Here is a 22,783-nt window from a genome sequence, read left to right as displayed (position 1 = left end):
ATCTCTGCTGTTTGCAGCTAAAACTGTTGCCTTCTTCTTCTTTGAATCACACAATTTGGTTTTGCACCTGTGTGAAAGGTCGGATTGTTCCCGAATCACACTGTTGAAGCTAAAAGTAGGTCTTTACCCCCAACATGCTTCACACATTTTTCAAGCCACCTGTGGCTTCCTCTTAATCTTTTTCTGATTGTCACACAAATTGCAGCTCAGAGAGAGTGTTTCAAACCATAAGTTCTTGCCTGCTTCTGTTTACTTACCCTTTCCTCCCAGTTTTTCTTTACTTTTAGTGTTCTTCTTATAACCTAAAAAAGGGTGTAGTTTTAGTTGTTCTACCACTGTTATACTTTCTCCCTTTCCTTCCATATCTATCCTGTTCCTCTTTTCCTGCCGAAATATATGGCCTCTCCAGCACTATTTAAGAAGTGCATTGAGTGTGGAGTGAAAATTCCTCATAGCTACCATCATTCTACTGTTGGGGGGGGGGGGACACGTTTACCTTAGAACTATTTAATTTGTAAGGTGTTTGGCAAGGTCACTTTGAAAAATTGGCAGTAACAACTAAAACTATATCTGTGGCAGGCTGTGTATGCTATTGACCAACCATCTGACTCTGCTCCATTCTCTAATATGCAATCCAATAAAAATACAAATGACATTCAGACTCCTCAGAGGACTAGTCCCAAAGAGACTGCTCAAACTGTGTCACAGCTTGCTCCAAGTTCTGTGTCTCAAAGTAAAGCTGAAATCCCCTTTGAAAGTGAAGAAGTAGCATAGAGGAATTGATGGATCCAAAGATTGCTAAGAACCAAAGAAATCTGAGATATCTTCAGTTGCTGGATAGCTCAGTGCTTTAGGATACCTCAGTGGTTTTGAAACTAATGGTGCTGGCTAGCCAGGCCTTGGTATCGATGACTATATATAATGCTTCGAACGGCGATTGATCTCAGAGGCCTTCTGATTTACCATCTGCTACAGTATCTTTCTTTCTTTCTTTCTTTCTTTCTTTCTTTCTTTCTTTCTTTCTTTCTTTCTTTCTTTCTTTCTTTCTTTCTTTCTTTCTTTCTTTCTTTCATAATTTTTATTTGTCTTTTTATTGAGCAGGGAAAAATCATAAGAAAGGGGATTTGTACCGGAGTATTGGAGTAAATAAAAATACAGAATGTGATAGAGAACAATATATATCATTATTACTTTTGCCAATATGTTTTCTTACTAAGCTTACTTCACACTTGCCATTTTTTCTAAGCCTTTAAAATCTACAATTATATCTTATATCTTCTTTCTCATAACTTTAACCCATTCATGTTCTCATCTCTCATCCAATTATACAGAGGTTCCCATCTGCTACAGTTACAAGTGCAGTTGAGATGTCCTTTGCCTAATTTCAATATCAGAAGAAGTGTGTAGCTTTCCTTCTCTCACAGTAAATCTGCCTCAGTCCTCAAAACCAATGCTCTCTTGGCAACCTACTACAGCTTGATCTCAAGGACTGAGATCATGTTCTACTGAGACTGAGATCTCCAGCTCAACACCAGACCCACAGACCTGCCCACGATGATGTCTCCATCTGTATATAGAGGCCCAAGAGCCCTTTTGGTGAATTTAATATATAGGTGTCTTGGAACTATCCAGGCATTGAGTGGCAGTCTCCAAAACTGGGGAAATTTGAGACAGATTAAATTGCACACCTCTTCTTGGTTCCATAAAGGTTGGAGCTGATCTCCAAAGAGGAGGAATAAAAGATCATCATTGTTTGTGGGGGTTTTGTTTGTTTTTTATTTTGAAATGTGTGGCTTCAGTCATATCATATTTGAGAGTCAAGGGAATTACTGTCTTCCCCCAAATAGACAGCTGGTTCCTAATTTAGCTTTCACATACCACTGTTACTACAGCTCTGAAAAAGCCAAGCAGTGTCCATGCAATGTTTGTAGATGGTGTCTGTGATCAAATTGGTGTATGATAGGTCAAAAGTCCCCTTACCATCCACATTCAGGGGCTACTCAACCAGAGCTTTCAGTACATCAATAGCTTTCTTTAAAGGTCTTCAGAAAGAAAATATTTATAAAGCGGCCACTTGGTCCCAACTACCTACTTTCATCAAGCAATTTCGGCTGAACCTATGAGCAACGAATGATCGTTCTTTTGGCCAAGCACTGTTATCTGCTGTGCTACACTGATGTTCTTTTTTTTTTTGGCATGCCAGCCCTCCTCCAGTGTTGATGCTGCTAAGTCATCCAATTGTGTGATTCATGGAGACCATGAAGAAGAAGAGGTTGCTTACCTGTAACTGTGGTTCTTTGAGTTGTCATCCGTGAATTCACTCCATTCTCCCTTTTTCCCCATTGTCTACCACACTTTTTTTTCTCCTATTGGGAGGCGGATAGAGGAGGGCAGAGGGGAAGCCAGAAGTAGCTTGGAGCATGTGCACAGCATAATGAGGGTGGAGAAAATCTTTTAGTTTCAGCTGTGTTATTCTGGAACATCCTGGCTGGGCATTTGCACGGGCACAAAGCCCACTTGTGTGAATTCACGAATGACCACCTGAAGAATCACAGTTACAGGTAAGCAACTTGTTCTTTTGTTGCCTTAGAGAATTGATACCCTGAAGTATTTGTGAAATTATCTATCCAAAATATATATCTGATTGGGTTCAGTAGAGCTTAGTCTCATGTAAGACGGTGTAGGGTTGTGGTCATAATTAGTTTGTGTATTGTTGTTGTTTAGTTGTTTGACTCTTCGTGACCCCATGGACCAAAGGACGCCAGGCCCTCTTGTCTTCCACTGCCTCCCAGAGTTTGGTCAAATTCATGTTGGTAGCTTCAGTGACACTGTCCAACCATCTCATCCTCTGTCGTCCCCTTCTCCTCTTGCCTTCACACTTCCACAACATCAGGGTCTTTTCCGGGGAGTCTTCTCTTCTCATGAGATGGCCAAAGTATTGGAGCCTCCGCTTCAGGATCTTTCCTTCCAGTGAACACTCAGGGTTGATTTTATATATAGGAAATCTTAATTCATGGCATGACAGGCTGGAGTGAAGGAACAGTTGGCAGTGGCTTTATTTAGTAACTTTTATCATGTGTATAGGAGAAAAAGAGATAGATACGATTCCATTTGTGTTTATCCCCAAACCCGTTCCTGTGAAGGAAGCAGCCCAGTCATTCACAAAGAACTTCCAAAGCAGACCAATTAATCTTTCCACACCAGGGTGTTCTACCTATTTCTGTGTGTGGTATGAAACCAAATACATTCACATTTCATGTACTATATTTGGCAGTGACAGTTCCCTGCTGGCTGGAGAAAAACAGTTGTTGCTGTGCTGATGATGAAAGGAATCATTTTGAAGGAGGAAAAAGAGTACATAGTATAATTCAACTTAAAATTTTAGCAGATTTTAGAGATCTGGCTTACTTTGTTTTTCATTTGATGACAATAAAGAATAGGAGTAATATGTGCATTGTTATTTTTTCATCTAGCATTGGTTATATAAATGTATAGTATACATCTATGTCAAGTGGCAGCAGCAATAGTGAAACAGCATTTCTCTGAAATATCTTCACTGAAGTGTGTTGTTCTATAATACGATCTGGACTGCTTGCTTTTTGTACTGCCTGCTCAATGTATTGAAAAGAGTTTTCAGTTCAGGAATTACCATATTTTTCACTCCATAAGACACACCTCTCCATAAGACGCACCAAATTTTTAGGCGAAGAAAACAGGAAAAAATAATCTGGGAATTTTGTTCCATAAGACGCATACACTTTTTCCCCAATGTTTTTCTGGGGAAAAAAGTGTGTCTTATGGTGCGAAAAATACGGTATATTGTCCATACGTCTAAGTAACAGATTGCACCATATTTTATAGCAGAAACAGTAAATAAGAAAGGAAATTTTCAAAAGAAAATAAATCATGAAATGGTGACATTTTTATTCCTTTTATTCCCATTTACTTTTCCAGTGCAGTTCACTTTCACAAGATCTTTAGAATTTTGCAGATTCTGTGGTTTACAAATACCCCCATGCCTTTGATATCACCCTCTAAAGACCTGAATCTTGTCTTACAGAAGTAAATCTATCTAAATTTTGTAAGGGATATGTGGAATAGAGAAGTAATGAAGGAGAAGGTAGCTTACCATTATTTTCCTGCCCACTTTTTTGTGTGCTTCTAAATACTCTGAAGTTGCTTCCCAAATCAGCAAAGTCCCAAATATATTTTCAATCACAAGTGCGTCTTTAACATGCTATGGGGTGATTTGGAAAGGTTGTGGGCAGGAAAAAAGGTTAACACTCTGCTCACCCTTGTACACACTACTTCTCTGTTCAAAATCCCTTCTCCTAAGCTGCTTTTGTTTCATGTTTTTCTGTGTAATATGTATTTATGACTTAAGGACACGTTTTGTACTGCATATGTTATTGGAAGGTCAAAGTATTATTCAGAGTTCAAGTTACAGAGCTGAAATGAATTGGTGTTTTAAAAGTTTCTTGTGAACCTGGGTATTCTTTGAGAATAGGAATAATCTGTTAAATGTTTGCTGTTTTATGTTTCTGTATTCTTACTTTATCCATCAGCTGTGTGGCAGGGAAGTCTGCCAGAAGAGATGGGTCTTTAGGTTTTTTCAGAAGGATGAAAGGGAAGGGGCCATCCTGATCTCCCGAGGGAGAGCGTTCCACAGTCTGGGAGCTGCCACAGAGAGGGCCTCTCCCGTGTCCCCATCAGCTCTTCTTATGCTGGCAATGGGACTGAGAGGAGGGCCTCCTCTGCTGATCTTAATCGCCAAGAAGGTGCATATAGGGAGATATGGCCCATACAATTGTTGTATGTTTTAAGTGGGGCTGCCTTTGAAAATAATCTTCCATCTTGAAGAGTACTCTGTGTTTGGTAACCAGTGTGAACTAAGAAGAACATGTTCTAAGAAGAACCAATTCTGAAGCATCTGTTTTGGTAATAACTAGTTTTCGTTTGAAACCTAATTTAGATGATGCATATCTCCATGTATTTACCTTTTGCATCTTCTGGGAAACTTGGAGTGGTATATATGAGGCCCTATTCCATTTCTGAACAATTTTGTGAAATAATCTAGCCACAGTGTGCTCATCCAAATTCACTCAGTTAGATTCCATGTGAATGAAGATTTGAGCTTGTTTTCAGACAAAGCTTGTGATGCAGTCATTATTCTTCATGTTTGTATTTTACAAGGAGTCTAGATGTTGTTCTCTTCCATTTGTGATCCTCTCATGTTTTCCTAGTTCTATTCCTATCTATTTCTTTTCCTGCTGCAGAAAATCTGTTAGGGAAGGAAGGATGGAATAAATGTGCAGTGCTTTTTGATTGGCATTACTAAGTACCATCCACCATGAAGCATTAATATTTTCAATAAATAAATAAATACCATATTTTTCATTGTATAAGATGATATTTTTCTCTAAAATCTTTTGACTAAAAATTGAGGGTTGTCTTATACATGGAAGTAAGGGGGAAATGGATCATAGGGCTGCAGGATTGCAGCCCTGTGACCCTGCAGCCCTTTCGTCCCTCCTTAACCCCTCCACTTCCTAAGCCCCACAGTGCTTATGAAGTGGCGGGGAAAGCAGCCTTCAAAGGGATGCAGGATCAAAAGGCTGCGATCCTCCAGCCCTTTCATCGCTGCTTTCCCCCTCCACTAGAGTAGACATGTGTCTAGATGGGCGGGATATAAATTTAATAAATGCAATAAATATATACATACACTTCTGCAGCCCTTTCATCCTGGTTTCGCGGGGCTTAGGAAGTGGAGGGGGAAAGCACTGATCAAATTTTCTTATTTGGGTTGGAAAAGTGGGGGTTGTCTTATACATCAGGTTGTCTTATACACTGAAAAATACAGGTAAGTAAGTAAATAAATAAATAAATATCAGTCTTATTGTAAATCTGTAAGTCTAGCTAAAATTCATGCTGTGTGATGGGGTTTAGACTAAAAACAGAATTTTAATAATTTAAAATTTGTGAAAGTAAATAATGGGGCAAGGCTGGAATTAGATGAAAATAGAAGTTCCATGTGTTTTTGTTTAGCACTGTTCATGTTCTGTTTTAAAAAGAAATTAGTACTGTTCTGTGAACCTCCTTCAATTTTGCAGAACATAGTACTTTAAAGTCTCCCACCTAGATATGCAAAGTGGCAATATGAAAAAATGGCAGTACAGTGGACCCTTGACTTACAGACGGCTTGACTTACAGACGGCTTGACTTACAGACTTCTCTGGCTGCAAAATTTAGGTTTGACTTGCAGACTGAGATTTGACTTACGGACCAGAAAAAAACCAAAATGGAACAAAAACAGCCTGTTACGGGATTAATCGGTTTTCAATGCACTGTAGGTCAATGGAGACTTGACTTACAGACTTTTTGACTTGAGAACCGCCTTCCAATACGGATTAAGTTCTCAAGTCAAGACCCCACTGTATGTGACATATCAAAAGAAAGAGAAAAGAAGAGAAGAGAAGAAAAAGAGCTCAATATCAATTAAATGTTTTCAAATTTAGAAAGGCAGAGAGCAAAAACATACTCCTGAACACTCAAAGTGGCCGAACAAGTTCATATGTTCAATCCTAATTCTGTTTGCGGATCTCACTATTTAGAATGATGGTAGCAGAAAGTAAATCTAATAACCAGAGATTAATCTTACTTGGGAGTGACACTCCCCTCCTTCTCCATACTCTTGTTTTTTCATGTTCTAAGCTTGACATTCAATATTAGAAGGGAAGACACTAACCTTTCTGCTACATGTTTCTTGGGTATCAGACAGTACTAAAATCATATAAACTTAGTGTGACTATTTAATGTAGCTTTGCAAAGTACTTGCTTGTGCTTTAGTTTATTTGCAGATGGGTTGTGCGTAGTATTATATAGTTTCTGGCTGTCTTTAAATATCAAATAATTCTACGAGGCAATATGCAACTCAGTGTGCACTTTTAAAGCAGAAGCAAGACTGGCTGACCTGTGAGGGACAGCCAGCTTGTAATTGACTGCTGGCATTTTGTCACAGAATACTGCGTTATGTGAGCCATCAGCTGAGGGTGCAGTTACATTATTGAAATAAATTGGGTGATGCATCAGACTTTTAAAATTCAGTTTAAAGTCATGTGACAGTCACGTGGTTTTGGGGTTAGTGTGTGCATCCTCTTGGGAAAACTTTTAATCAGTTTTTAAGCTGTTTTTAAAGTGTTGAGGGGCTGCATGAGCTTTTAGAAGCATTGCATTTGAGGCTTTGTTCCGCACTCACCTGCCCTCATGCTGCTGCCTCTCGTAGCTTCTAGGTGCTGCTGTTGCTGTGGTTTTATTTTAATTCATTGCTTATCTCTGGCATAGCACTCGTATGGAATGACAGATAGAACAAGATAAAGGCCGGAGACATAGAAATGAAATAGACCAGAGACAATGACTAGGCTTGTAAAGGAAGGAGACAGACAGACAGACAGACAGACAGACAGACAGACAGACAGACAGACAGACAGACACACACACACACACACACACACACACAAACGCACACACATGCAGACAGGGAGTGGAGAAAAAGAAGGCGCACAGAAGGCACACCAGTAAATGGCAAACTGCACAGATGCAATTTACACCAACACAGGCATTTACATATGTCAAAATGATTGAAAATAAATTGATAACACAAGCAATTTAAAATCAATGACTTTCTTGCAGCCAAGTAAAATATCTCACTTTCCAACCAAAAAACATGCTTCTCGGGCAAAAATAAAAATAGTGTCTCATATAGTCACCTTTTCAAAAATCTGTTTCAAACATGCTAAGCCTGATTTGAATACAGGTTTTCCCCCTGCATGTGCTATAATCCAGGAATTGATTGCTTATCTCTTTAAGCAACAACAAAAACTGCTTTAGGACCTCTTAACAGAGATTACTGTGCTCTGGTTGTGAAGAGATCAGACTATGACCCTCCAGACAAATGTGAAGTGCAAGTGGAGGGGACAGGATTACAGCTGGACATTGATAAACAAGGAATACCTCATTACCTTGAATAAGTTCAGATCTTCAGGGCTGGATGGACTGCATCCAAGAGTACTGAAGGAACCAGCTGAATAACTCTCAGAACTACTGTCCATTATTTTCTGGAAATCATGGGAAATGGGTGAGGTGCCAGATGATTGGAGAGGTGCTAATGTTGTCCCTGTCTTCAAAAAGAGAGAAAAGGAGGAACCTAGTACTACAGACCAGTCATCCTGACATCAATTTCCAGGGAGAATTCTGGAGCAGATTATAAAGTGGTCACTATGGAAGCACCTAGAAAACAATGCAGTAATAGCTAGAAGCCAACACAGATTTGTCAAGAACAAATCCTGCCAGACTCATCTGATCTCATATTTTGATTGGGTAACCTCCCTGATAGACAGAGGGAATGCTGTAGACACAGTATATCTTGGCTTCAGCAAAGCTTTTGCCAAAGTGCTCCATAATATTCTGATTAGCAAGATAACTAGACATGGGCTGGATACAACAACTGTTGTGTGGATACACAGTTGGCTACAGAATCATAGAGGGTGATGATTAATGGCTTTTTCTCCAACTGGGAGGAGGTAACAAGTCGTGGGCCCAGTGATCTTCAACATATTTATTAATGACCTGTATCAGGGGATGCAGGACTGCTAATCAAATTTCCAGATGACACAATACCTAATATCCTGGAAGACAGAAACAGTATCCAAAATGATCTAGATAGGCTTAAGCATTTGGCTGAAAACAACAGAATTAGAGATGGGGACTTGGTGCTTTGTCTTGGTTTTGCCCCCCATGAATTGCCCCCCCATGGCCCAACAAACCACGAATCAATTTGTCAGTTCATCGGGTCTTTTTTTTAGACAGTCCGTGGGGCTTTTAAAAAAAAAGCCCCCCCCCAGCTTTCTTATGCCATGCAGGATAGGAAGAGGAGGGAAGGGATCAAAATAGGACCCCTTTTAAGGCAGCTGGTCTGGGGAATCCCTTTGATCCTAAGTTGGACCCAAGCCATCTCACAGACTTGCCTTTGCAAAGGCAGCAGGGCTGGGGGATCGCTTAGAATCTAAGTGATCTTAGATCTTTGCATTAACAGAAGTATAGTCTCCAAAGCTTGCAAGGTACTAATTCCCCTCTATTTGGCATTGGTTAGGCATCATCTCAAGTACAGTGGTGCCCTGCATAGCGACGATAATCCATTCCGAAAAAATCGTCGCTATACAGATTTGTCGCTAGCCAGGGCAAAAAAGCCCATAGGAACGCATTAAAACACGTTTAATGCGTTCCTATGGGGAAAAACCTCACCTTTAAGCGAAAATCCTCCATCCGGCTGCCATTTTCGCTGCCCGATAAGCGAGGAAAGGTCGCGAAAACACTGCGGGGGGCCATTTTATTTACTCGGTGGCCATTTTGGAACGGCCGATCAGCTGTGCGAAAGCAGGGCATTTGCGATGATCGCTTCTGCCCGATCATCGCAAACGTCCCATTTTTGCCCAGCTGATCGGCAGGGCTTCGGGAGGATGATGGGGGGAAGCACTTCCCCCCATCATCCCGAAGGCTGCATTTTCACCCAGCTGATTGGCGGGGCTTCGGGATGATCAGGGGGGAGCGCTTCCCCGCGATCATCCCGAAGCCCCGCCTATCAGCTTGGCGAAAATGGGGCATATGGAGAAAAATCGCAAAACGATTTTTCCCCATAGGGAACATTGCAATGCGATCTTCATTGCAATGCGATTAGAAATACAAATACCTGAATCGTCTCCAGATTCTCCTCCCCCAGTAGACAGGCTGAGGGCCAGGCTTCAGGGAAGATTTATGACGAAAAAGTCAGAGGATTGCTTGGAGGCTGCCCGCAGAAACATCCGATCAACTAGCCCTGAGTTCTAACAGGATGAAAAGGCTTCCAGCAGTTCAAGGACTGTTTTACTATATAAGCAGCTCTCAGACGGCTGGAAGTCCATGGAAGCGACAAGTCAAACCTCTGGCTTGCATCCATGCTCCTGACAACCTTGAACCTTATTCTCTGGACCCTTGGCTTTGGACTCTGACCCTGGACTACATTGTTCATTTTAGTTTTGGACTCTGACCTTGGACTATATTGTGTGAGTTGGCTTTGGTATTTGGATATTGGCTCTGCATTCTCTGAATTTCTGACATGGGACTGGTTTATTGGACTCTGCTGTTGTAACCCCGAGGAACATGATATAGAGCCCTGCTACTAAGCTTTTCCACAAAAGCTCTAGCGAGCCACCCACTCCTTCATGACAGACCTCTCTCTGACTAATAGGTAACTTTGACTCAGAAAATTTACCTTTTCTCTTTGACGTTACTGTATTCTATTCGGATCCTTCTGCTGGTCACCACTTTGTTGTGTTCACCCATGTCCCTGATTCTTTCTCTCCCAAACTAAGGGTTCATGTTGGTGGCGTTCCCTCTTTCTTTTGCTGCCACCAGTGGATTTCTTTATCCACGCTGGAAAGGATTTTATTCAGACACTGGCTGCCAACAACAGAACTTGTTTATTAAAGGGTATTAGGGTAATTCAGAATCACAGATGGTTTTTATTCATTTCATAGGATCACAATCGTAAATACATTCAATCACTTCCTGTTTTATTTATTCATTTTAACCAGTTTATCTTTGTTAGTTACAGTTCTCAGGCTTTCCCTGACTGTCTCTGTCTCTCTGCAAACCTCTCTCCTTCTCTTCTCCCTCACTCTCTCTCTCTGTCTAACTGACTCTCTTATCCCACCCCACCAGTCCTCTCATAGGCTCATGCAAATGAGATTCCACTATGAGTGACAGGAAATGTAAGGTATTCATCACACTGTCATACAAAGGAGGGGCAGAATCTGTTCTCAATCAACCCAGAGTGCAGGATACGCAACAATGGGCTCAAGTTACAAGCCAGATTTGTAATCTGGAAAATATCAGGAAAAACATCCAGTTACTGCAGTATGGCAATAGGAGCAGTTACCTCAGGAGGTGGTGAGTGCTCCAACACTGGAGGCATTCAAGAGAAATTTAGACAACAACCTGGCAGATATCCTTCAATTTGTATTCCTGCATTGATCAGGGGGTTGGATTTGATGGCCTTATAGGCCTCTTCCAACTGATTTTAAAATATTTTTTAAAATATTGTCTGAGCTGTCTTTCTCTTTCTCTACAGGTATCATTTTTCTTATTCATCATTTTTGTGGTCTACACTATGCTGCCCTTCAACATGCAAGATGCTATAATTGCCAGCATTCTTACTTCTGCATCACATACAATTGTGCTGAGTGTCTGTCTGTCATCAACAGACATAATCAAGGAGCATTTGGTCTGGCAGGTAAGTTTTCAAGTAATATGGATCTTTTCATGAAGAATAACAACATAATTAACTTGAGTAGTAAATATAAATTGTATAAATTTAGGAATGTGCCAGGAGTCTCTTTTCTTTCATTGAAAAAACATGAATATTACAGTTCCACTCACTCATTTTTCACTTAGTCAGCACCTAAACTGAGTAGTTTGAATGCCTCACAGTTCCTACATGTGTGCAAAGAGGATTATAGTGATCTGTGTATAGTTTAAGGCCAGGATCTTGTTGGGCATTGGCAGAATGTAATGCTCCACATTACATTCCTGCCAACCTAGCGGTTCGAAAGCATGCAAATGCAAGTAGATAAATAGGGACCACCTCGGTGGGAAGGTAACAGCGTTCCGTGTCTAAGTTGCACTGGCCATGTGACCATGGAAGATTGTCTTCGGACAAACGCTGGCTCTATGGCTTGGAAACGGGGATGAGCACCACCCCCTAGAGTCGAACACGACTGGACAAAAATTGTCAAGGGGAACCTTTACCTTTACCTAATGCTCCACAAGCTCAGAAATGTGAGATATTTCATTTGCACGTATGATTCCAGTACACAAATGGAGACCCCCATTATGAAAATCTGCATTATTTTTGTACAAGGAGATTATTGATGCCTCCTTGTGCAAAAGTCAGACTTTTCATAGTGTATCCATTGTTTGAGCTCTTTGCACCAATAACGTCCTGGGCACCATTTCTCCAAATGGTGGGAGCTCCAGAGATAACAGTCTGCATGTGCTAGTAGTTGCCATTTGATCAGACAAACCTCCATCTTAAATTATCACTGGACGTTGTAGCAGAAATTTGCTAAAATATCCCTTTTGTCAAAGTGACAAGCATGTCTCTTTCTCAGATTTCAATAGATTTCTAAATCATCCATACTACAGCAACTATCAGTGCTTTGAGAAATTATAGTCTTTTAAAAAAATCACCGTCTCCACTATTTTTAGAATGCTTAATTGACTTGACTATATCCTCAGACTACTTGTTTCAAAGATGTAATAGCTTCTCAGCAAGTGGTTTAAGGACTACAAGAATTGTTTCCTTCTGCAGCAAACTGTGTAGTTTCTGAAGCTTGTTTATTATTATTTTATGCTTTAAAAATATTTACTGTATCAGGATGTTTCTCTCTTTTGTCTTATCTTGAACTCTTGGAAATGCAAGCAATTTTATGTTAAAATACTAAGGAACATTTCAATGGAGATTAGGGATGCAAATCTTCAAGCTTTCCTTCTGCTAAGATTATAAGAATGGATTCCCCCACCCACCCTGCTTTTCTTTGTATTTTGGCAGTTTTATGTGAAAAATGGTAGAAATATTTTTGCACAAAACAGCTGCTCAGAAAAAAATATATTTTTCACAAAAACAAGGGTTTTAAAAATGTAAAATATGTGTTTTTCATACACAAACAGGGTTTTTTGGCATATGAGTTCTGTAGGAGTGGAAAAAAAAATCTCATGGTAGCTGTCTGTTTTTCATGGTGTGTATCAATATGCATTATTGTACTGAGACACCCATTTTCAATGAGCATGGGATAATTTTCAAGTATACTTTGGCTGAACTCACATACAACATTTTCCAAAATTAAAAGCTCCCTTTTATCCTGCAGTCCCCATTAGCTCTCTTTCCATGGGGTCCTTATGACTTTTAAGGGTAGGGGCAATTATTTTTTTTAAAAAAAATTCTGAAAATAAAAAACCATTATGCAGCATAGGAATGAGAATAGGATTTCAGCCATTAACCTCCTTAGCAGATATTATAACTCACTTTTGCATGACTTGGCTGGGTGGACTAACTGATTTTGCTTTATTGGCCATGTTTTTGATATTTTCCAAAAAGAAGTGACAAGCAAAAACAAATGAATGTCTTATGGAAATAAACTGCACAATTCTGGAGCCACTGTAGAGAAAGTCATATTTTTAATAGTTTAGTTTAGCTAAAAGAAAAACAGCTGCATAAAAAAAGGGATAGATGGAAGAATTTCCTTATTTGCTAGAGCTTACTGGTCAGGAAGTTTCATTAGATGTGGTACCACACTCATAGCTTGCAACCATTGCAGCTTGCTCAAGCTGCAGCATCAGCCATAATTTGCCCTGGAGCACTGGTTAAGGAAAGTTATTGTCAAAAGGAATGTTTGCCCTATTTCTTTTTTTAAATTGATGCAAGGAAGGTAGCTGCCATTACAGCAGCACAAACATTATTTTAAAAATTGTTTTGTGCCTGATACATCAATATGTTGGTAAAAGTATATCACCAGGGAGCCTCCGCCATTACATTACTGGGGATTAATATAATTTTTAAAATTCTATGGAAAGATACATTGAAATGTTGGACTGCCAATGTCACTGGCGGAGGGGTGATCACCAGTACCGCTGCATGGATATCCCAAGTGGATATCTGTCTGTTGTTGTCATGTAAGAATGACCCAGAGTATCTTTTTATCAATGCCTTCTAAATATCAACATAGAGGCTTTAGGGTATCCTGGCTTCTTTTGTGGTTTCCCTCGTGGAGAACCTCTTAATATTAAAATCTGAGCAGTGACATAGAAGAAAGGTAGTTGTTATAGGGAGTGCTTTTGTGGAAATTTCTTCACTTTTGCACCCCTCTTCAAGCTGTTTGAAATGTACATGCATGAAAGAAGCAAGTGTTTTTTTCTGGAACTCTATGCATCTGAGGGCTGAACACCCATCCTTACAGTTACAAAGTGTGCTCTTTTTTTGCTATCCAAAGATGCCATCCATCAAAGCTAGCTTGCAAATGGAACCCAAGAGAGTCATTAAGCAAAAGCAAACTAATTTGCAATTTGCAGAGCTATGAAACCTGTTGGTATAATAAACAAATTTAACCTTTGAAGGAACCTCCTCTTCTAATGATGAGTTTAGTTTCACATCTGTTGTGACCTGGCTGTATCCTCCTTCTTGGTGCTCACTACCTCTAACATAGACCTCTATTGCCTTGACCGGTAGCTGCTCAGCATGCTGTTGACCATTCTTGCTGCCACTGCCAATGGATATATTGCACTCTTGGAACAATGAGATCATCACGCAGCCAGTCAAAGGTAGCTACATCTAGGTGAGGTGGAATACAAGTCAGATTGATAACTGGATGACCTATCTGACCATTCCTGTGAACTATGGAGGAATTTAAGGGGGGGGCAGCAATGCAATAGCTTTAGATGTCTCCTGGTGAACATTTTTCAAGTGGAGGAGTAATGCCAAGAATGATTGGTCCAAACATTTACGAGAACTTTAACATAAAGCAGCTTAATTCAAAAATGCGCAGAAGGAAGTTAATACCTTTGTTTATTTTGGCTCTTTGCCAACACTTCTCTACCTCAATACTGTGTGATTCATAGGAATCTGTAACAGTATGACAAAGCACTACTTTCCTCAGGGAGACAACGTCATAAAAGCTCATGCTTTTATGTATTATGTAAAATATTCATTTATTTAAAAGACTGAATGGCTGTTTTGTGCTGAATTCTGTCTGCCTAGCCGGCTTCTCTAGATTTCAGTTGTACATTGTCAATTTCCAAAGAAGGTGCAAAAAAAAGAGAGATAATTTGCAAGTGCAAAGCCAATTAATTTTTCTAAATGGCTGTGTTTTATCTTGTAAGCCTTTTAGGAGGAAAAAAAGCACATCACACTCAATTTTCTCTTGCTATTAAATGGGGAAGAGTAGGCAGGCTACGTACTCTGTCTCTTAGATAATCTTGCTCTTCAGTGAACACTTTTTCAAGATGACGCAGCAAGATGGTAACAGGGAGAGCATTCTTCAAATGTTATCATTGGATTCCTCATGGACGTTCTGAATAAATACTGCTTTTGCAGTGTACATGTTTCTCTTCAGACTAGATTTTTAAAAGTGCCTCCTATAACATTTTCTCCCTGTTCTTTTTCACCGCATCTTGTATGATTTGGTATAAGACAGTTCCATATGAAGCAAAATTCTTTGCCCACTTACCCCGGAATAACCACACAAGAACAAGTGTATGGGTTAAACACGGGCCGCACTTTATTAAACTCCATTCAGTTCTCATGAATATTGACAATCCTTTGGCAAAGGGGGGGGTCCTGCTGTAATGCAGATTCAGGTTTCCATCTTGGGTTCTAGAGTGATCATCGAACAGCCAATAGGCTGAAGCCAGGCCTCCGTTATCCCCTTCTTAACTACTGTGGGATAACTACCAGCCCCCATTTTGCCCTGGACCCCTCGCCCATCTCTCTGTGCCGACCGTGGGTCCAGGTGTGTCCCATGCGCATCTTTCCCTCCAAGCACTGTAATCAACTGATCCACAGTGCTGGGAGTTCAGATGAGCTACAATTTCCTGTCATTACCATCAAATCCTGGTTCCAATACCTGTCCAATCCACACTACCCGCCACAGCATTGGGACTAGCCACACTATGTCCCATGCTCCCCACTGAGCTGCTCCAGCTCCAACAGTAGCCAACCCTTGACGTCCTCCAGAAAGACATCCAAACCTCGTTGAGACAGATGAACACCATCTGACCTGAAAATGTCTGGCCTATCGAGACAGATCCTGTGGTGGCCGACCACTGATCTGAGGCCTTTGCATTTCTCTTTCATTTGTGGGGTACTTAGAGGTGAAAAACTGCTGTGGGGCAACAGTTGGAGGCTTGGCTTTCTGTTTCTGGCAGTTGCAGTTCAGAGCACCCTGCATGCTTGCTTGAAAATAAGAAAGAAATTGAGTCTTGGCCATATTTTAACATGAAGCCGCCTAGAGTGGTCACAATTGACTAGATAGGCGGGATATAAATGAAATAAATAAATTAAAAAAAATAAATGAATTTTTAATGCTGCGTTGCAGTGAGATCATCTGCCAATGACATGGATCCTGCAGGTGTTGCCATCTTTTTGTTCATGTGGAAAACATAGAGAAACATTGTGTCCACCACATCCCCGTTCTCTTCACACACTTTTGCTGGTTTATATACAGCTAGAACAGTGGTTCTCAATCTTAGGTAACCCAGGTATTCTTATACTGCAGTTCCCAGAAGCCTTCACCATCAACTGTGCTGGCCAGGGTTTCTGGGAGTTGCAGTCCAAGAACACCTGTGTTTACCCAAGATTGGTGACCACTGGGCTGCAAGGTATGTAGGAGGTGCAAATTCATTATCATAATTTCAAATAGATGTGAGAGGGCTCTTCAAGGATTTGGAAAAAAAAATTCCTCCTTAGCAAATGTCATCAGGCATATGGAGTCAAATGAGCAGCATCTTGATACATGCTGTGTGTAGCTATATGCATAAATCTATTGTCTATTTTCACCTTAATCCAGAATTGCACGTGCCAAGTCATACTGAGCACAAAAGCTAGCAGCTGAAAGGAGGCTGGGGAAAAACTACTGTCTGGTCTGGTAACTGGCATGTGTATGTTATCCCCAACGTTTTTAGGAGGAACACATTCTCCCTTCACCCCAGGGAAGCAAAAATTGCAGTTTTACTGCATTTCTCTAAATCCCACCATCACTTTCTTCTTGTCTTTGTCTTAGATCAGGTTACAAGTCTCTTCCTTCCGCATTCAAATTTGTATATATTTTAATGCATTTTTCCTGATGTACACATTTCTTTACATGTTTTACCTAATGTATAGATTTTCCCCTTTGACTCAACTATTTTTGTGTTTAATTCAATTATATTAATTATGAACTATTCACATTTTAGAAAGTATACACCATTTGCCATGTACATCTGTTCTTTGAAATGCCCCATAAACCTAAGAAATATGTGAATGCTCAAGATTATGTGTTCCTCCACCCCACCCCTTTGCAAGTTTCAGGAGTTGATGAGAAGCTACTTTCACTGAGACTGTGGAACTCAACAAAATTATTTTTCTTTCTTGTCCTCCATCTGGTCCCTCACATTATGGTCCACACATTTCAGAGTATTGCATGGTATAACATTGCCTGTACTAGATAGAGATTTCATATTGGAGAGTTCTCTCCGTGTATGGTGTATGTATGTCACAGCATGTTTGAATACTATGAGGTTAAAAAATATTCCCACATATAGAGAAAATTAAGGTGTTAGAGTGAGGAGTAAGAATCTTCTATATAACATAGTTATCTTGTATCCTTTGTTTGGGCTAACAATTATGTTACTGTTCCTATAGTACAGCAACTTCTTAATAAACAATGACCCTGTTACAAACAGTTTTGGCAGAGGACAATTCAGTTGTGCAATTGTCCCAACTTGCACAGACATTGGTATTGAAAATAATTGCTGGGAGTCTCTCAATGTTTTTCAGAAATTTAATTTTTCTACTATATGTAGAAATGGTGGGAAGGGTTAGGAACAGAGATAATTAATACTCAACATCAGAGAGAGGCCTTGACCTTACTTGACAAGTTACATTATTTCCAGAAAATATGCAAATGCTTCCCTATGGAGCATTCCTGTCCTTAAAGCACAGTATCATGTTCTACACTGATGTTAGGGGTATTTTCACCCCACCATCCTTCTGATATTCCCCATATCTTGCTTCCTGCTATCCCATCTTATGTTACTTTCATCACCTTTTCAAACTTTCTGAAATCATGGTTTATTTTTAGAATCGCTCTTGAGGTGAGATGGGGAGCTGAACACCTCTCATTTGCAGTTGATATGAAAGCCCTCAGCCAGAAGCTTTCAATCAACAGAAAGCAGAACAAAACCTAGCAAGGAAGTGGATTTCTTAACCATTTCTCACAGATTTCTTCAAGAGAAGTGGCTATCTTAGAGAAGTTGGATTCAAAGCAATAATTTTTATAACAGCAATTGTGAGAATACAGGAAACATTAAAATATGTGCGGATAATCTAAACGATAACTGGATGGTGGCATTTGAATAGTATTAACTATCTAACTGAAGTCTGAACCATTTCCATTATTTTTGTAGATTCTGGCAAACGTTATCATTTTCATCTGTGGGAACCTTTCAGGAGCCTATCACAAGCAGTTGATGGAGCTTGCTCTGCAGCAGACGTATCAAGATACCTGCAACTGTATCAAGTCACGCATTAAACTGGAGTTTGAGAAACGGCAGCAGGTGAAGTTCTTCTTAAGAATACATGCACCCTTTGTCTTGCTGGGCATGCTAAAGTGATTAGCAGTCAGACTAGAGAGGGGAAAGCGAGTTGGAAATCTGTTGTTTGTTGCAATTTCAATCCAAGTATAGAAGCGGTTATTTACTACGGTAAGGCCCCCATGTCCGCTGAAGATTGGTTCTAACCCCCCCATGGATACGGAAAACTGTGGATAATAGTGAACACGCTCTCTCTCTCTATAATAGTCTATATATATATATAAGCAGAAAAAAAATCACATGCATTATCAGAACTGACCACTATAGGGAGCACAGTCTCTGGCTCCCTCTAGTGGACTGCTCTGGTAATAAAGGTAAAAAAAAATTTTTTCTGGATTTTTTATTTTAATATTTTAAATATTTTCAGACTGTGGATAAATGAAACCATGTATACTGATCCCATGGATACAGGGGGTCTTACTGTACTACTATCTTTATGCATGGATCTGTTTTTCTCCTTTATTTGTATTTATTATAAAGGAAACTGAAAAATGAAAGCAACATTAAACTCTTGGCATCAAGGTTCTTTTTATATTATTTGTTACTTTGGAACTTCAATGAAAACCCATAATTTCTGCTAAAAAAACCCCAGTCCTGGATAGTGTAATGGCATATACCCAGAATGAATGAGAATATTTTATTAGTGGATGAGCCAGCTCCTTCAGAGGGAAACATCATTATAACAGTGTTGGGATACTTTAGGAAGTTTATCTGTCTATTGTAACTACAGAAAATAAAAACTTTTATTTGGATAAATTCAGAGCTATGGAAATGACATGCTTTTTAAAAATACTGTAATTTCACTTCTGAGCACTCAGAGTTCTTTGCCCATGTAAAAACAAAAAGAGTCAGCTGAAAGCTAGTCATCTCCTTTTGTCTAGAGAGCTTTATGTTTACCTGGAACCTACCTGTTGTGGGTCAAAGCATATGAAAAGAGCTGCCTCACAATTAGGACGTGGTCGAATGTAATGTTCTCTAATGTTCTCATGTGCAGTGTTTGCACAATCAACATGCAAGTGAAACTCATTGTTATTTCCAAGTTACCAATTATGGGAAAAAAACCAAGCTAATTTGCAATTTCGGAAGCCACAAAACAATGACTAGAATCCTGGTGGAATTTACATAAGATTTCAGTAACTTACTGCAGCTAATTGATGAGGTTTCAGAGCACATCTTGCTTGCACAATCAATCTCATGACCAGTTACACAAAAGTTGTGGCCTGGCAGCTCATCAATTGACCATAAATAGCCACTGCAAATTACACAAACATTACTCTACTCTTTCAGTAGAAGTGTAAGATAATCACACACCCTTTCTCGACTTGTGACGGTTCTGCTTCTAACTGCAGACTCCCTGTCCTCTTTGTTTGGCCCATTTCTTTTCTTTCCCTTTTTCTGCTCTGTCATTCCCTTATTTTCTCTGGACTTCTTGTTGGTGCACTGTCTAGTCACCTTTAGCTTTTCCTGTAGTGCAGCTATATATCTATGGCTTGCTTCTAAAGCTAGGAATGTCTCTTCCAACATCATCACTCCTACCAAGAAGGCAACTGTGTTTAATAGTATAGGCAGTCTCAAAACTCCCAAGTGGCAAGAGTGGGTGTGTGAAGCTGTTCTATTAGTATATAAATAACCAATAAAAGGCTACTAGCAAGCCCTATAGCAGCATAGGGCTCACCAAACATTAATAAGGTTACATGAGCTGTATAAATTGTGTGAATCAAGCATTTTTTTTTCTTATTTTGTATAATTTATTCTCATTTTTCTAATACTAGGAAAGGATCAAGGAGCTATGGATGGTGCTTAAACACTACCCACAAGCTATTTGAAATCTTAATCATCCACGCCTATGGTTTCTGAGATTTTGGTTGGTGTTGTCCAGACATGTTTCGAACCACAAGGATTAGACCTTTTTTAAAAAAATGGCAAAGCTAAGATTTCTGGGAAGCTGCACACTTTATCACATGCCTCATTTCATCTGTGTTTTCTAAGAGTAACAACATATTCACAACTCTGTTTACAGTGTTGTAAGTTTTAGTATCATTTATACGTGTACTAGAAGAATTGTAAATTTAACATTTGGGATGCTTGGTTTAAGTGTCTACCGATAGACATAATGGGTCTTATTCCAAAGTAGACTTATGTGAGTTTGATTTATTTATTTCATTTTTATGCTGCCTTTTATCCCAGTGAAGGGTCCCAAGGTGATTCATGAATTTTTTAAAAGCAAGCCAACTAGAATACAATACATAATTTGTTATTACGTAACAATAAGACTATGATAATATTTAAAAAATTGGTTTAAAGCCATTAAAAACATACTTAAGGACCTTTACATACAGACATAAAGACAGCAACAACATGTAGCATGCCAAAATCAAAAGCTCTTCTGTTCAGTTGTTAAAGCCTGTCTAAAAAGGAAGATCCCAAGAGAGAGCATTGCATAACTTGGATACAGCTCCTGAGAAGGACCCCTCTTGTGTCCTCACTAGATATGCCTCTGAGGGTGGCAGAAGAGCCTCGCCAAAAATTCTTGAGAGAGGAAGAGTTATACAGGGAGATACTGTGCAATCCTTTGGTTAGTCTGGATCCAAGCTATATAGGGCTTTATAGGTATTACTGTATTTAGCAGTTTCAATTGTGTCTGGAAGCTAGTCTAAAAAGGACTTTCATGATCCCTGGAACTGGCCTCAGTCCACAGTCTAGATATAGCATTTTAGACCAGCTAGTACATTTTCTGGAAACTCTGCAAAGGCAGCTACTTGTAGAGCAGGTTACAGTAGCCTCTGCTGCATGTAACTAAAGCCTTTGTCACTATAGCCATGTCAGACACCTTCAAGAATAAGAGCGGCTTTAACTGCACAATAATTCCTGAAAGCCTGGCTATTCATCCTCAGGGATGAGTCCAGGAATACATCCAGGCTGAGAGTTTGAGTTTTCAGGTGGAGTGTAGCCTTATCCAGCAAAAGTCGGCCTCTTATTCCCTGATCTGCCTTTTAAGTGGTCAGGAGCACCTCTGTCTTGTCTAGATCAAGCTTCAAGCTGTTTGCACACATATAGTCCATTACTGACACCACACGCTGGTTTATAACCAAAACACTTCCTTTGATTTAGGTGCAAAGGAGTTGATATCATCAGCATACTGATGGCACGAAACCCCAAGACTCCAGACAGCCTCTCCCAACAGTTTCAAGTATATATTAAATAGAACGGGGAACAGAACATACCCTTAAGAGGCCCCACAGGGCAATGGCCAAGGTGTCAAAATCTCCAATGTGACTTTCTTTCCTGGGGAGGCATCCCTTCCCATTAGTGGTTCACATACTCTCCGGGTAGCTGCAAGCACCTTTCTGATGCCTTCTCCTTTTAACGCCTTAAACCTAGCCACTATTTCTAGTGCCAAGAATAAGAACCGCCTCAGTGGGGGTTTTAAATTGGAGTTTTTCTTCTCCTAAATGGGCTGCCTTCCAGGGCTGAATGAGTCCCACCTACCCGGCCTGTTCCCTCATGGCATGGATGGTGATGGCGGCACCTCGGGGGGGGGGTTGAAATTGAAGTTTGGAACCAGTAGTATTGGCTCTTGCCTTTCCATGGGACTATTTCGTTGATGTGGAGAGGGGGTATTTGCTGGCTGGGTAACAGCCTATCCTCCATATTATTTTACCCAGGCTTCGTGCCCTGAAGAGGACACACCATCTTCGCGTACAGCGTCAAAACACTAGACGCTGTTCCAAGTCCTCCATACAGAGCACGTTACCATAGTCTCTCGAGACTGAAGGATGCCTATGATGAAGAACCGCCACTCTAAAAAACAAACAAACAAACAAAACACAAACACAAAAAATAAACTTTTGGGGGGTGCTGCTCCTGTCATGCCACAGCCAGAGTCTTCTTGGACCAAGCCAGCATCTTTTTGTATTCAGTTGTTGAGTGAAAAAGTGTCTCCATTTTAGTTAATCTCTTTATTCTTTCTGCCTTGTTCACATAGACTTGTGTGATATGGGTGTGTTTTTTTCTGTTTGTAGTCTCCTTAATCTCCTTTTACACTATGTATAAAATAAATACTAAGGAGAGTTTGGTTCAAACAAACAAGGAATTTTATCAAGTTAAGATAAATGATATAAAAAGATAGACAGCTTCTGTGGTGTATAACATAAACGTTTAAACAACTGAAAATTATAAATACAGTCTTTCTGTATTTCAAGTTTCAAATACATTCTTTGCAGACTTTCCTATTTTCCAACTTCATACACACTGTGCTCTCAAGACAGACATTTTCCGACAGACTCAAGAACAGACTGCTTCTCCTGAATGACTGTAAAACAGGCTTATCGCTAGAGATGATGACATT

The 22,783-nt window shown here is 39.9% G+C and overlaps 1 protein-coding gene across 2 annotated transcripts in view; it reads left to right on the top strand.

The window, feature by feature from the left end:
• Nucleotides 1-22,783, top strand: part of ADCY2 (adenylate cyclase 2) — a 149,103-nt gene that overhangs the window by 46,047 nt on the left and 80,273 nt on the right. For both annotated transcript variants that reach the window (XM_078392565.1, XM_072998449.2), the window contains exons 3-4: nt 11,165-11,326; nt 18,250-18,399. In XM_078392565.1, coding sequence (XP_078248691.1) covers nt 11,165-11,326; nt 18,250-18,399 — 312 coding nt within the window. The remainder of the gene's footprint in view (nt 1-11,164; nt 11,327-18,249; nt 18,400-22,783) is intronic.

Source organism: Pogona vitticeps, chromosome 4 (genome assembly GCF_051106095.1).
Source record: "Pogona vitticeps strain Pit_001003342236 chromosome 4, PviZW2.1, whole genome shotgun sequence".
NCBI lineage: Eukaryota > Metazoa > Chordata > Lepidosauria > Squamata > Agamidae > Pogona > Pogona vitticeps.
Note: the sequence above shows the minus strand (reverse complement) of the source record. Positions and strands in the feature narration are given on the sequence as shown.